At 36.7% G+C, this 15,352-nt stretch overlaps 3 protein-coding genes across 4 annotated transcripts; all 3 read right to left on the reverse strand.

Moving 5' to 3' along the window:
- Window positions 1–550: 550 nt before the first annotated feature.
- On the reverse strand, window positions 551–2,882 carry LOC135741459 (uncharacterized). The gene is made up of 3 exons (XM_065260143.2): window positions 1,760–2,882; window positions 1,531–1,675; window positions 551–1,330 (listed from the first exon to the last, which is right to left on the reverse strand). Exons 1-3 carry the CDS (start codon window positions 2,163–2,165, stop codon window positions 964–966), a joined length of 918 nt encoding a protein of 305 aa, XP_065116215.2. The 5' UTR covers window positions 2,166–2,882; the 3' UTR covers window positions 551–963.
- A 99-nt stretch (window positions 2,883–2,981) lies between these two features.
- On the reverse strand, window positions 2,982–11,373 carry hps4 (HPS4 biogenesis of lysosomal organelles complex 3 subunit 2). 2 transcript variants are annotated; one of them, XM_065247445.2, is made up of 13 exons: window positions 11,143–11,373; window positions 10,634–10,678; window positions 9,180–9,270; window positions 8,847–8,990; window positions 8,640–8,747; window positions 8,413–8,529; window positions 7,046–7,140; window positions 6,496–6,568; window positions 6,246–6,394; window positions 5,339–6,125; window positions 5,067–5,193; window positions 4,485–4,596; window positions 2,982–4,293 (listed from the first exon to the last, which is right to left on the reverse strand). In XM_065247445.2, the coding sequence occupies exons 2-13, from the start codon at window positions 10,666–10,668 to the stop codon at window positions 4,122–4,124; spliced, it is 2,010 nt and encodes a 669-aa protein (XP_065103517.1). In that variant the 5' UTR covers window positions 10,669–10,678; window positions 11,143–11,373; the 3' UTR covers window positions 2,982–4,121. The 2 variants fall into 2 exon arrangements, with proteins under 2 accessions (XP_065103517.1, XP_073672349.1); XM_073816248.1 differs by having other exon boundaries at window positions 2,984–4,293; window positions 6,261–6,394.
- A 270-nt stretch (window positions 11,374–11,643) lies between these two features.
- On the reverse strand, window positions 11,644–14,554 carry cox6a1 (cytochrome c oxidase subunit 6A1). Its single transcript, XM_065260075.2, has 3 exons — window positions 14,395–14,554; window positions 13,911–14,053; window positions 11,644–11,965 (listed from the first exon to the last, which is right to left on the reverse strand). The coding sequence occupies exons 1-3, from the start codon at window positions 14,489–14,491 to the stop codon at window positions 11,876–11,878; spliced, it is 330 nt and encodes a 109-aa protein (XP_065116147.2). The 5' UTR covers window positions 14,492–14,554; the 3' UTR covers window positions 11,644–11,875.
- Window positions 14,555–15,352: the final 798 nt, after the last annotated feature.

Below are 15,352 nucleotides of genomic sequence, written 5' to 3' on the forward strand. Positions count from 1 at the left end.
GGTAATCCCTGTCGGGAAACACCCCAAAATGTTTCCTGCATTAAACCAGCCATTGAAACAACTATTGCTATAATAGAATGAGTTTATCAGAAGTACAAGAGAAAACCTCTCTGGTAAATCTTTTAGTAATTACATCACACAGTAATTTGAATGTATGCAATGTTTCTGAATAGTTAATTTGAGTTAAATGCTTGTGAGAGTATTTATAGATATAAAGAATAAAATAATATACCCTTGGTTTTACAAACAAGGCTTGAGGCTAGACTAAAACACATGTTTGAGCTGTCTTAACTGAAAATAACTTGACAGATCTTAAAATATGCCAGTGCCATTTGTCTCAAGATACACACCAGTAACGTATTTTCATCTTAATTTAACTAACTGGCTTTAGGCCTTAATGTCTTTCTTAAAATCTGCACATAGTTGTTTTTTAATTCTTCAAGAGTGCAGATTAATATTCAACCTTTTTATATTTAAATTCAGTTGACTTCTTTTGGAATCAAATTACGTTTAATGCCAAAACATTTGCGATAATACTATAACAGTAAAAAATACTGGACACACAAATACATTGCAAATTTTTTATTTATATAAATATATAATTGTAATTATACACTATTTACATTTATACAGTGATATTTTTTCATCACAAATAACACCTATAAGTTAATAAATTCAATTTACATGCTGAAGTGCATACTGTTCCATAACTACACCGGCCACTCCGAATTACACTAAAAGAGTTGCCGAACCTTTGTCGCAAAACAATGGGAATCATTAGCAATTCCTGAAATAGCGAACCATCCAGGGAACATTCACACCAGGTGTTAGTGGACTGAATGGACATAGACTTTATGGCCACAAAGAACTCATGATGGGGAGGGGGGCCACAGATTGACAGTATTTGGTTGGACACAGTTACAGTTTTTAAATGCATCCCCCAAGACGCTGTTCAAGATATTGCTATCTGTACGTCAGAGCAATAAAGGGTGCATGTGTTAAATGCACACCATAATTTTGACAGGGCTGTGTGATATTGTTCTCTAGGCTGCAGTGTAATGCCAGTCCAAGCTCTAAAGCCAGCTGCTGGGGGGCAGCACCGTCCATGTCTTCATTCACCTCCCCCTTCAATACGGTCGCTGTGTCTTGAGGGGCTGGGGGGATTTCCTTTTGGTCAAGGACCCCTGGTCTGGTCAAACCCCTCACCCGATGCATTTCCATCAGGCTTGGGCCTCTCTTGACTCCTCCGATAGCCAGCTGCAGTGCCTGGAAGAGGGCAAGCAGATCTACTCTCAGCTCTACCACACCACCACGCAACCAGACGTTGTACCTGCAGAGAGAACAACAACAAGGGACGTATCAATATTCTGTAGCTTGGTTGGTAAAGCATTGCATTAGCATGGTAAAGGTTGTGGGTTTGATTCTCAGGGGACAAGTCCCTTGGGATAAAAACATCCAAATGCATAAATGTGCTAAAACATATTGTTGGCTACCCATCCCCACTTCATCTATCAAGCTCTGAAATCTTACCTGGTAGGGAACCCTCGTTTCTCCAAAGAGGGAAGCACAGGGAGGATGTTAAGGTGTTGGGGATTAGAAAATTGGAAATGAACTTCTGCACGCTCCAAAGGTGCTGACAACACATCCACCCCAAGCAGAAACTCAATGTTGGAGTCTATTCAAGAAAATATAATGTTGATATTAGTATCACAGGAAATTGTAAAACAGACCAACAAATGATACTTGTATAAAAACTTACCACCAGGTTTTCGTCCTTGTATCCCTTTGACACTTCCACAGTGGTATCCAACTTGACAACAACGATAAACCCGTCTAACGAACTGAAAGAGGGGTGGTTCTGGGAAAACGGCACGACGTGGACCATCACCCATCGTCGATAATATCTTCAGGCGATACATTTGACCCCAGTCCCCAAAAGGAGCGGTGCTCTCCGTCCAGGGCGCGCTCAGGAGGGCGCACTGGTCGCGTTCGGACCCCGGCTCTCGACGGATCCGTCTCTGGTTAACAATACGGATTTTACGCTCTCCTTGAAACGACGTCACTTTACGAATCTGCTTACGCAAAGATCGACATTGTACTCCTACGGTTAAAGCCAAGAAAGCGAGGATCAGCAGTGAAATCCGTGCGTGCGTAATCGCGGCCATCTCCAAGTGTCCAAATAACTCCGCTGACGGCGTTGCGCTCCTGATATCCTTACCTCTCCGAGGTTAAATCCTCCTGCTCTGACAATAAGCTGTGCAATTTGAATTCTGGCTTCTTTTGACTCTCCTCCCCCTGGTTTTGTGTTCGGGACCCTTAAGCGGCCATTCGCACCCCCATCGACCTTTTAAAATGTGTCTGCATAATGAGGCGCCTAGAGCCCTGCCAGTTCATCCCATTCTTATTCTTACACCTAATGACCCTCATTACAGAACATCTGCACCATCATCAAGATACTCATTTGCAAGAGAAACGACACCGACCAAGGGAAGCATAAAACTTTCCTTCTCTGCCCCATAATTCCCTACCCTGACAATAGTTTTACAACCAACAGAGGGATGAGAGTTCTTTGGGACTGGATATAAACCGTATGAAAACCATTAATCCTCGTGCACATACAGTGAGCCACTGAAAGTATTTGGACACTTTTCACTTGGTAATTGATATAAGCTACTAATGCCTGAATTTCATTACACAGATAACAAAACTTAATGACCTACAAACAGATGATGCTAGTTCTTTTCTCACAACTAACTTCACTTTAGGGTCATTTGTGCCGTATATAGCTTTTAACCAAATGCTCCCAAGCGCATTTTTGATGGATGTATGTTCCTGTCAACTTCAAACAGGTGATGCTTATTCATAGACTGACAAACACAAGGTATTCAAGTCACTTATTTATTTTAAGTAACATATACATTTGATATTTTAATACAATTTATCTTAAAAACTAATGCTACTTTTATTACTTAAGTAATACTACGTTGTTTAATACTACGTGATTTATTTATTCAACATGTCCAAACAATTTAGAAAGATTTGAAAAAGAAAGTTTATTCTTATTCAGCAACAATTTTGATGTATTAAAAAAAGACATAGCGGTTTAATGATTTTTAAAATTTAAAACGGTTTTTAAAATTCAGATTTAACAGCAAAGGATTACATAGATCCTCTGTCACGTACACTTTTAGTTACTTCTGTATGATTTAAAATAAGATTTGAAAAGATCGTCCTTTTGGTTGACTTTTAGGATAGTTTTATGGTGCTTTTGTCACCCTACATTAATTTTATTATATGATAAAGAACCAAGTCATTTATAAAAAAAACAAAAACAGAAAAAAACACATTCATTAGCTGTCCTAATTCGAAGCTTGCGATTTTCTAAGGACGCGACCTTAGAAGGCGAGCACTCGGTCTTTGAAGGTCGCAGCCTCCGCCTTCAGAGGATCCATAATGTGCGTCACATGCTGCACGCGCCCCCCCGCGCCTGTCAGTGGGACACAGCGGAGACGTTTTTGATTTATTAAAATAAATATGGAACCTGAAAAACATAAATTGTATTTGAGGAAATACGACACGTTGATGTAGATTAAACTAACCAACAGTATATTAAATTATTCAACCTTAGAAATATACGTAACATACACAGAATATTATTAATACAAAACAACTTACAATACTTAACATTGACAAGAAACTTTTTTTCTGCTAAATACACACATTTATTTAACAAATGTTTAAATGTATATTTTAACATATCCAGCCGTTATATTCAGCCGTTACAGGCGTGCAATGAATCTCGGGATAGCCTCGGCTATAAAGGATCCATTTGTTCTATCCTTAAGCAGGATAAAGGACACATTTTGAGGCTTCATTTTAAGCAGCCTTTGAATTGGCACAGCTTTTATTCGTTATAAGAATGCGTTCTAAGCATATATACTGTACGTCGCAGCCTTCGAATTGGGACACAGCTATTTGGTTCCACAGAAGAAAATCATACTGCTTTGGAATGACATGGTCGGTAAGTAAAAAAATCAGTTTGGGTGCAGTATTCCTTTAATCACATTCTGAGCAGTATGAGATACATAAATACATTGTGAAGATCAGTATGCAGACTTCAGTTAGAGCAGGTTAACTCCATGTTTAAGCAACCGTTGGCGAGCTTTTTTGGGCAGAGAGAAAGCGCTGTCCTGGGCATCAGGACTTCCAGAGTTTCTGACTGGTGTTCCTTGCTGGAGGAAATACGTTTCCTGGGCAGCGCTACGGGTCCCATACACTGCCGAACTAGCACTCCTGTAATTCAAATGTACAGAGACACATAATAAATCACGTTTATTGTTTATGCAAACTAGAGGTGCCTTAAACTAACTGACCATCAAATTTAATTTGAAAATGCAGAGGCATTTGTAATAAAGAATGCATCAAACAGAAAATCTGATGTGTATAACATCGACAATGTACACTTTAAATGAAAACTCTTTAACCTGACAATGGCCTCTTGTAGAGTGTCTGTTTCTGAAAAATGAGAATGGAGCAGTGCTGTGGCCCTCACAAATGCACGATCCTGGGGTCCAGCGGAGCGCCCACATACATTAGCTACAGTTTAAAACAACAAAAATACCATATAACAGCAACAAACTATTTTTTAGGACATACTCATAACATACAAAACTAATGTTGGCAATATTACCTATTAAAAAGAAAGAAACGAAGCCTGGGTGGATGAATAATCCTAATATCAGTGTAATGCATATCTTTTTCCTGTAAATGTGTTTAGGCTAAATCGATCTAAACCACAAATGAATATCCAGTTTGCTTGTATTCTTACATGTGCATTTCTGAATGTAATCTTAAAGTCCTCACAAACTGGCCTGAACAGTGCAATTGTAGGAAGGACAATATTAAGTATGCATCATATCTTTGAATGAAGTATGCTACCTTCCATTGTTAATAATAAGTAGGTGGTATTTATTTATTTATAGGAAAAAAATTCAAATGCTACTGCAAGAAATGAAGTGGGATACTGTTTATATGTGTGTTTACATATGTCTGGGTATTTTACTCACTAGTAAGTGTGTTTTGAATGCAGTCATAGTGGGCGAAGGTGTAGGGTCCAGGGGGGCTGGGGGTCCAGGGTGAGGTATTCCTCAGATGAGCTTCAAGCCCATTCAGAGATGCCATACTGCTGTTATACTGCATAACAGTAGAAACAAGACTTTATAGATTTCATTCAAATGTGTTGTTTTGTCATCAGTACACCAATATTTTTTGACCAATGAATTACTTTACAAATACATAAATGACAAATATAAATTTGCAAGCACTGCAAAATTCTCACCACTTCCTCCCTGGCGGTGGCATCCGTGATGAATTCCGGCTCCACCAAAAGTGCAAGGACAAGACCTCTGACTCTATGCTGGTACAATATTGTGCGCACCAGAGAAGGGTCTGTAAGGGTCTTGTGTAATGGGGATTCATTTTCCTTAAGCCTTTGTTTTGACTTTTCTACTTGCTCACTGTTTTCTCTTGCCTCTTTCTCTGTATCTCCGTGGAATTCATTGTTTCCATTGGTCACATGATTGGGAGCGTCCAATCGTTGTCCTTCGGTCATGTCAATCTGATTGTCATGGTAAGAGACGTCTAAATGGTTTTCAAGACAATTCGACTGCAACTGATAACCATTTTTGAGTGCTTTGGCATCAAGATCCTGATCTAAATGTACAACTTCACTTTTAATTTTGGTCCATGAGTGTAAACTTCCTGTCTCCAGATTCTCATCTATATCGCTTTTATCATTTCTATTCAAACTTTCTGTTATACATTGTTCCTTGGACGAGTTTGTGCCATTCGGCGTGTTGTGGTCATGTGACTCTGGAGTGAAATATTCTGATTGGTTCATAAGGCTGGAGTGAAGGGGGGTGTTTAGCACTGAGGGGGAGGGACTGAAACACATCTCATCGGAAAGAGAGGAGCGGGGAGAGGATGACGTCGTCTGATCGGAGATTGAGGGACACTGGGTGGGTTCTAGGTTTGGTGAGTCTGTATCTATGGTCCGGATGTCAGATAAAGTGCGTGACAGGAGGCGGGACTTTCTAGATTGGCATGGAGGTTGAGCGCAATGAGACCTAAAAATAATACATAGGACAGGAAATAAAATTAATACTGTTTATTTTAACATTGAACTCATGAATTTTGAAACAACACCTAGCATGAAAACCTTAGCAACACCCTTGCATCGTGCATACTTTTTTTGGATGTACCTGCATGCTCTATCCACTGGGGAGCCGCACAGCATCTGCAGTTCAGTAGTCGTCAGAAACACCTGTGCAGTAACTGTGACTGAGTGGGGTGTGGCCACAGTTGAGCTCAGGCCATTGGCTGTCACCCTGTGGTCCTGTAGTGATAGATAAACAAGAAAAACATGCTTGTGTAGCTCAGTCTCATACTCATTCCTCAGGTGTCTGTGAATGGTATGATCTGTGTGTATGATTGTACCTGGCTGTAAGTTTCTGTCTCGTACACCATCACCTTCACTGTCAGGGCAGGAGGCATCTGAGTACTCACCACCCTGAACAACACACAAATGACTGTCACTTTAAATGCTTTACATTTATGCATTTGGCATAATCTAAAAGTTAAATAAATAAGCTTTCCATGGATGCATGGTTTGTTAGCATAAGACAATATTTAAAAATCTGAAATCTGAGTGCAAAAAAAAATAAAAATAAAATATTTAATTTATTTTTATAAGTGCTATCCAAAATTTTATATATTTCTGGTAGGAAATTTACGATATATCATGATTCATGGAACATGATCTTTACATAATATCTTAATGGGTTTTGGCATAAAATAAATATCAACAATTCTGACCCAAACAGTGCATACACCCATGCTACTAAGACCAGTTTTGTGGTCCAGGGTCACATTTGGTAAAAAGCCTGATAGTGTTTTAAAGAAAAAGCATAAAAAGTATTTCAAATGCATATATTTGTATATTATATATTCTAAATTGTCCCTTTAAAACTCGGATATATCATCTCACCTGCCCCTGTACAGGATACAACCTGCTAACACGAGAGGGCATCGCTGACATGCCTGTAGAATAAGCGCAGCTTTCAACAGCAGCAGAGGATCAATCTAAAAATTAAGTGAATGAATAGACCAGTTTGGTTCAATTTTGTTAAAACTGTGCAAATTAAACAAGCTTAAAACACATGGATTGGTAAAAATTCAGCTAAATTCTAGGCTTTCTTTAGCTGAAATTCTTTTTTTAAAGCATGCATCAGGTTTATGTCAATGCACAGTGTATTTATTTTAATCTTATGCAATAAAAAAATTACATTTGCACCATTTTTATGAAAGTTAAGACTGAATGGACCTGAAATTGTCAAATGTTGTAACCATCAATTGTGCCTAAAAATGAGAAATATTAAATATTTTATCCACCTTGATGGCATGTAAGCATAATCATCCAAAAAATAAAAAAATATAATAATTTTAAAATATAACTTTATTAGTTATTTCTAAATGTAAATTTTAATGTGTTTTTGTAATATTTGTCCTGATATACAGTATGCTGAAAACAGCTCTTTCTAAATAATCTTTGACAAATGATGTAAAAATGTATGTAAAAAAAAATCATATTACACTAAAGTAGATGATTATGGGGCGGTTTCCCGGACCAGGAATAGCTTAATCCAGGACTAAGCCTTAGTTAAATTAGGAAATATAACTAGTTTTAACAAACATGCCTTAGTAAAAACATAACCTGTGTGCATTTTGAGGTAAAACAAAGGGTACTGATGTGTTTTAAGATATGCCAGTGCAAGTTGTTTTCAGTTTGGAGAGCTCTTAAAAGTGTTTAAGTCTAGGACTAGTCTAATCCCTGTCCGAGAAACCGCCCCTATATGTATATTTTAATAAAAAAATACCAGTTACACCACATTGACATTTTTGCAATTATCCGCCAAATATTCTTTCAAAATGAAATAAAACCAGAAATTTTAGACTTGGTCCTCAAAAAAGATAATGTATGCAAATAAGCTGCAAATTGATTTTTACATTTTAGCCCTTTCACATTTAAAATATCTATACGTACACAAAATAATGAACGTCACGTGAATAACCAGAGGCTAATAAATGTGACTCAGTCTGTGAAAAGTAATGTTTTTTTATGAATTCCTGTGTTCTGCATAAATTCACAATATAATATAAATATAATATAAAGAACATTCTGTGAAAATATAATCTTGATATCTTCAATATTAAGCAAATAAGGTCATAGAAAATATTTAAATCAATGAGGAAAATTAACCTTTTATGCTTCTTTTCACATAGTTAGATTATGAGACTTTAGCCTGGATTTCACAGAAAGGGTTTTAAAGACGTATTCCAAACGTATTTACTTACATTCAAAGAATCAACAGTCTTCAAGCAGCTAAAGATATTGTGCAGCTCAGTGGAGCCGCCCTGCAGGTGACAGAGGTATTTGGCCCATCTTGATGCTAACTCCACTTTACTGTTTAACTGTGGAAAGAATAAAAAATCTGTGATGAAAAATCTTTTGGCTAAGAAACACTTTCATATTCAGTGATTAGTACATAACAGTGTAGTAGTAGTAGCTTTGATTTCAATACCTGGTAGCTTTGACGCACCGGTCCATTATAAAAACAGAATAGATTGATCAGCTGATCTAAAAAGTCACATACGCTCACATCTGGAATGTCTCCCACACAGCTTAAAGCCTGACAACCATAGAAAGATCACCATTCAAACAAGTATAACCATATTTAAAAGCAAAACACATTTATAAGTTTATGACCAATAGCAGGAATTTCTCATACCCAAATAAACTTATCCTTCATGCGAACTGCATATTTGCTCTTGCGCAGACGCAGCAGGCGTACAGGAGATGTGGACAGCTCGGACACACAACGACACACACCGGCCAGCTGTCCGCAGAGGAGATCCTGATGGTCTGCTGGTGTCTGTACAACATGGAGATACTTTCATGTCATTAATGTCTAGTCTACAATAAATAAAACGTTACACTATAAAGAATTATAAGAGTTTTCTTATAAAATATCCTGCTATTTTATAATGTTTTGATTGTCACATTCCCACCGTCAGGAATAAAATTGAATGCTTTGTCAAAAGTCTCTAATGGTTTTCATTACATCTTCAGGATAGAAGTAGTATATGCCATCTCTTGTCTGGTCTCCTTCCTCTTGCACCTTTGAACTATCATAGAGGAAGAAGAAAAGGCATCTGGAAAACGACAAAAAAAGATGAGTGGTAGTTCACATTTACACCAACAAAGTCACTGATAAGTTTAAACAAACATGTTAATAGAAACTGTTAAAGATTATATGTTTTTTTTTCAATAATGCATCCATGACTCTATTTACTTAAATCAACATTGTGTTTTCCGATGGATGGATCAAATAAGTAATTTTTAATGAATCACTGCAACTCTTTGAGGAAAACATGTGACCTTTCGTTTCAAACAGCAGTCTTTAAAACCCCTTAACCGTCACCCGTCCCGTATATGGGACACCTAAGTTTACATCATTTGTTTTGGATGCAAATTTCTATCGAATCATGACAACCTATATATCGTTGGAAAGGTCTAAGGCTCTAGAAAACATATCTAAGCAGTATTTTATGAAATAATTATGTAGGGGGAGTAAGCGATTTATTTATTAAAAGAGTGTGCCTCAAACCATTGATAATCCTGCTAAATGTCACTGTCCTGCCAGTGGGACACCTACTTTTTCTTCAGTGTTTTGCATGTGAATTCTTATCAATTCATGATAAATTATATATTATTGAAAAGATCTAAGAGTGCAGTTTACATATTTTTAAAGTGATCTAATGATAGAAATTACCTAGTCACAGTTTTTTGTAACATGACCCCCCCCCATAGGAATGCATATTAATTATTATATATTCATAACACTATATCCTATTGTACATTTTCAAAAATGTTGACAAACTATGTATCATTAAAAAGCTCTAAGAATTTAATTTTAGTATTTCAAAACCGATTAGCAGTAATAATAATGCAATGAAATTATTTTTTTTAATTTGTGAAAAGAGTATGCAGCAAACTAATGACAACTAGTATTTTTTGTTGGTAAAAACACACAAAAAAGTGACAACGAATTCTTTGTGATTTTAACCAATTCAGACCTGATTTTTCAGGTGTTTAACCAGTGTGCCTTATTTTGTTTGGTTGGTTGATCAGAATTTGTATTGGTTTGAACCACAAACCATGTGTTGTCCATTCCACTGGACTTAGGGTCTAAAGGGGTTAACTTGAAATTTGGTACTATTTGGGACTTGTGACATAATTTTTACAGCATTTCTGTTGTCAAACAATTACTTTTTTATACTTTTATTAATAAAATGAATCTGTTATTGCATTATTTATGTATTTTTTTAATGTAAACTGCTATAACAATTTTTTCTGTTTCATATTTTCACATCCATAAATAAACTTTCTTCTTTAAGAACATGACCAAGATTAGGCTTCTAGACCAGAAAATGTCAGTTTTATATTAATTTGAAGGTGCACATCAACTTTTTTGGGGAGGGGGTTTTAAACTAATAAACATTATTTTACACTCACCGTCTTGAATCATTTACAGCATTTGTTCCAGCCATTGGCGGTGATCTGTTAAGAAAGCACATGAACTTGTAACCTTCCATTCATTTACAATACCACAAATACCATTTACAAAACGATGTTTACACAATACTGCATCATGACAATATGTAATGTTATTTTATTATTAAAAATTAAGCCTTCTAAACCTAAAGAGATATAATAATAAACACGAAGTACAACAGTAAGTACCTGTTCGAACTATGGAATTCATCCGGAAACAAATATCTATTTGTTGTAACGTAGACCATATAAGGGCAGAGGGGAAAACTCACTGCTTGTACATTTGCAGCTATGTTTCTCGTTTTAAACATAAGTGTGTTACCAAACATTTGCAAACTAATATTTGGGACCGCTTACTGGCGTGCACTAAGACCCTAATGTTTGGGTTTTTGTATACATCACCTGCGCGTTGTTACTTGTACAATCAACAAGTGTTGCTGACAAAGTGCTACACAAATATTTACACTCACCGTTGTTGACTTGCGCAACGCAGAGCACAGGAAACTCACGTGTGTTGCACTGAAGTTTAACCGAATTACTTCATCAGTTAACTTAGTTTCGCTAAATACAGCTTACACAATGTCACGACTACCCATATATATTCATAGTATATTGAATGTAAACTATTCATATCTCACATTTCATAAACGGCATTTTTGGTCAGGAATGCGAGTCACAAGTGGAAAGTCATGTGAGAGAGACTTGACAGTATGGCAAGCATGTAGGGACAAACTTGATGTTTCTCTTTTAAGCTTCGAGTTTCTGTGGTGGCGTTCGAGAAATGCACATTTATATTTATGCTTCAAATATAATTTTGTACCCATGATATTGAAATAAAATATAATATTGAACATTTCCCTAAAGTAAATAATCACATTAAGCATTTACAACAAAACATTAGTAAAAGAAAAGTTTTGTACAGTGTGATATTTTATCAGTCATTCTCTTTAAATAAGACACACTGAACACAATTTATAAGTTAAAGAATAGATTTTTATTTTCAGGTAAGTTTAAGCAGACAGTGTGATACAATGGTCCAGGAGTAGATGTAACTCTTTCCATAAGGTGCTTTCACACAAGGCGTGTGCAGCACAGAGGTAAGCTCAACATACTGAAGAGACATCACGTAAACTGAATAAAACTGAGGAGTGGTCCATGCCTGTGGTCCCTGTAAGGTAGATCAGGGTACGTTCCTAACACCCTTTACTCATCGTGATGCTCATATCCGTCAGGGAGAGGGTTGGCATGGGGATTATGGAAGAGCGACTTGTTGCCATCACCCCATGGGAAACGCTAAAGACAACGTTTTAGTGATCGGGAGAGAGAGAGAGAGAGAGAGAGAGAAAGAAAGAGAGAGAGAGAAAGAAAAACAGAAAGAAAGAGAGACATTAATTTATTGTTTAACTATGAAAACAACACATTTTTACATTTTATTTAACATTTATATGAATACATTTTTTCAAAACATTAATTTAAAGGGACAAAATCAAAATAAATTGTGACCCAGTGTGTGTGTTGTAAACCCAGCTAAAGTCATTGTGTTTTTTTGTGATTTACTGTTTCCTACAGAATATCATCCTACTTGAACATATAGCGAAAAATGTAAATCCTTAATATTGACAGATTAAGGCCACGTCCAAGATTGAAATCAATATGAAATTATTAAATAAATCACAATGTGATGCTCCAAATCTCATGTCTGTGTAGACGGTTTAATGCTAAACGACTTGCAGTGCATTCAAGCTGTTTACGTTATCAAGTAAGTGTACTCCCTGGATCAAACCCATGAAATTTGCGTTACGAAATACTCTATCAATCGAGCTACAGGAACACTTTTCAGATATGTAGCCAGACACTGTTTTAGCCTTGCTAATGGCCATGTGAATGAATCATCACCATTTTTGTGAATTTTCAGTAAATAGTGTGCAAAATAAATATTTCTTTCCATTTCTTTCAAATATTTTGTGTACATCTCATTTGTCGTCAATAAATGATAAAGGTAATTGACACTTATATCAGCCATACATCTGCTGTTAAACTGGTTATCATAACCAATTTTGCCCTTCATGACAACTGTGAGGGGGTACATTTTCTGCTTAACTCATCCGTTTAAATTAAATTAATCATTAAATTCTGCATAATTAAGGGCATGGCCACTTGAGTGACAGGTGAACTGCCAGTGCTGTCACTACCGTCAAGCTAGGCCGGTGTGGTTTCAGTAACCAGCCACCTCACCTCACTGACGTCCCGCTTCTTAACCCATTTTCAGTTATCCGTGAGTGATGCGACGGCAGGCTCCATCAACTATTGGCTTCTTAAAAGCTTTTCACAAATCTATGGGTGAGGTCACAGACACTACATCCATATATTTTACAGTATATGGTCCTGTCATGTTTTGTTTTTCCATTGTAGTGACCCTAATAATGTGATATTTAGCACAGGGATTGCAAATTTTAGCAGATGAACCCTGCCATCCCCTCCTCAAAACACTTTGGGTAAGTTTTGAGTAGCAATTGGGCAGGTTTTGTGCGAAAACCTGGCAACCCTGCACAGAGTCCAGATTTTATTTTGCATTTGAATTTTTATATACATTTAAAATTGTATATTACAACGTAAAGGTAGGCATGTAGCAGCTATTGTACGACTATTGTGTTTTGATCTATATATCTCTATTGCTCTTAAATGCATTGCAGCTGGTAGGTGACCATGTGTTAGGTCACAGCCTCCATTTTTAAAGGACTTCAGATCTCACTTACAGTGCAGAGTGCACAGACTTTCAATGTCAGAACAAACTAGCAGCTCTCCAACAACTTGATTTTTTTAAACATTATTTATTACTTCAAACTGTCTTGGAAATCCACAATTTTAAATTAAGCCTGTTAAACTAAATATATAATTGTCACAAGTTCACAACATGTGGTGTCATTGTAGTGCATTTGATCCTGTAAGTCAATATAATATGTGATAAAACACTACTAAAATCTGTACATCAGTTACATGCAAACACACAAGGGTAGTTTCAGTACAAACCCAGACTTCGTGTGTGCATTATGCCAGACTCCACTGACTGTACATTAAATTAAATTGGCAGAGCATTGGGTTAGCAGTGCAAAAGGTCATTGGTTGGAGTCACAGGAAACAAGGATAAATATACATTGTTATGTACTGCAAGTCGTTAAGGATAATATCATCTGCAAATGCATAAATGCATTTAAATGAGCAATGGATATTTTTATACCTTGCTGCGGATGCGCAGATGGGTGTAGGGAATGAACTCAGGTTGTCCATGGTTGTGCTGCTGAGAGCGCAGATACATATTCACCATACACACAGCCACTCCAGGCAGAGCCACCACGAACGACAATATCTTCCATGTCTTGGCTAAACATACATAAAACAGAAAAATATAAACAACACTTGTTTACACGTGTCAGACATTTGGTAGACGTGACGAACTCGCATTAGGTAGCTGCATAGTCGGCTAACCACCTTAACTATTTCACAGGTTAGGTTATATTCAGAGATCATTCACTAAATTATCGTCATCTTACAGTATAAATTAATTAAATAACTGCTATATGGAGTCCTATGTCATCTCCACATTAAACAACCCTTCCGATCAGCTCCATAACCACAAGGTCAAAGAGAAGAGTTATAGCTATTTGTTACGGTTTGGCTCTATAATACAGCGTGTTTTAAATTACTTAAAGAAGGTATCTGACCTGCTTGCTCGCCATGAGCTACAGCTGAGAGCTGACGGCTCTGGGTCAAAGCAACGGACTTGAAGAGCTTTTGGGACAGACGTCCGATCGTCGCCATCTTTACGGATGCACTGAAACAACAGAGGCGGAAGAAGCTTTAAGGCTGACGTTTGTACCGGAAACCGACGCCACTGCCACCTACTGACACGGAGCTACATTTACGCACCAATCGGTGCCTGCGAAAAAATATAATTTTATCAGCTAATTTGTGACAAATATAAAGCTTGCATTAGAAAAAAGACAGTGATCCATTAAACATCTTGGTACCTGTCGAGATAAATTACGCTAATGTCACGACTGACCATTAAACATTTTGGTACCTGTCGAGATAAATTACGCTAATGTCACGACTGACCAATCAGAATCAAGTAGAGAGCTAATATTAGTATGAATATGCTATTATTTATGTGTTACGATTACAAATAATATAACCACACTGTAAATAATTAGCATATGTATTTAATTTTTGTTTTTAAGTATAGAAACTTTAAAAGCAAAAGCATTTATGTTATATTTTCAAAGACATGCAGAATTCTGTGAAGTTTTTCCTTTAACACTAAATAACAAGAGACATAGATCGTCTTTTTAAGCACTTTATTTTTCTAATATTTGTAACTGCTTTTAAGACACAAACACACTTAACAAAAAAGAGAACAGGGAAAGGAATAGAAATAAAGCAGGGGTATAAAACAGTAATTTTCAAACTGGGGGCCAGGGCCCCCAGGGGGGCCACGAGATGGTGCCAGGGGGCCCCAGTTTTATGACATTTTATGAAATACATCAATTTATCATGAATTCTGTGTAATTAAACCTAAAAAAATAAGGCTACTAACCAAAAGCACTACTTCTTTGTATAATTTAATGTTTTTTTTTTTTATTAAAATGTTGAGTTTTAGAACAGTTTTTTGTAACAAATTTT

Source organism: Paramisgurnus dabryanus, chromosome 11 (genome assembly GCF_030506205.2).
Source record: "Paramisgurnus dabryanus chromosome 11, PD_genome_1.1, whole genome shotgun sequence".
Lineage (NCBI taxonomy): Eukaryota > Metazoa > Chordata > Actinopteri > Cypriniformes > Cobitidae > Paramisgurnus > Paramisgurnus dabryanus.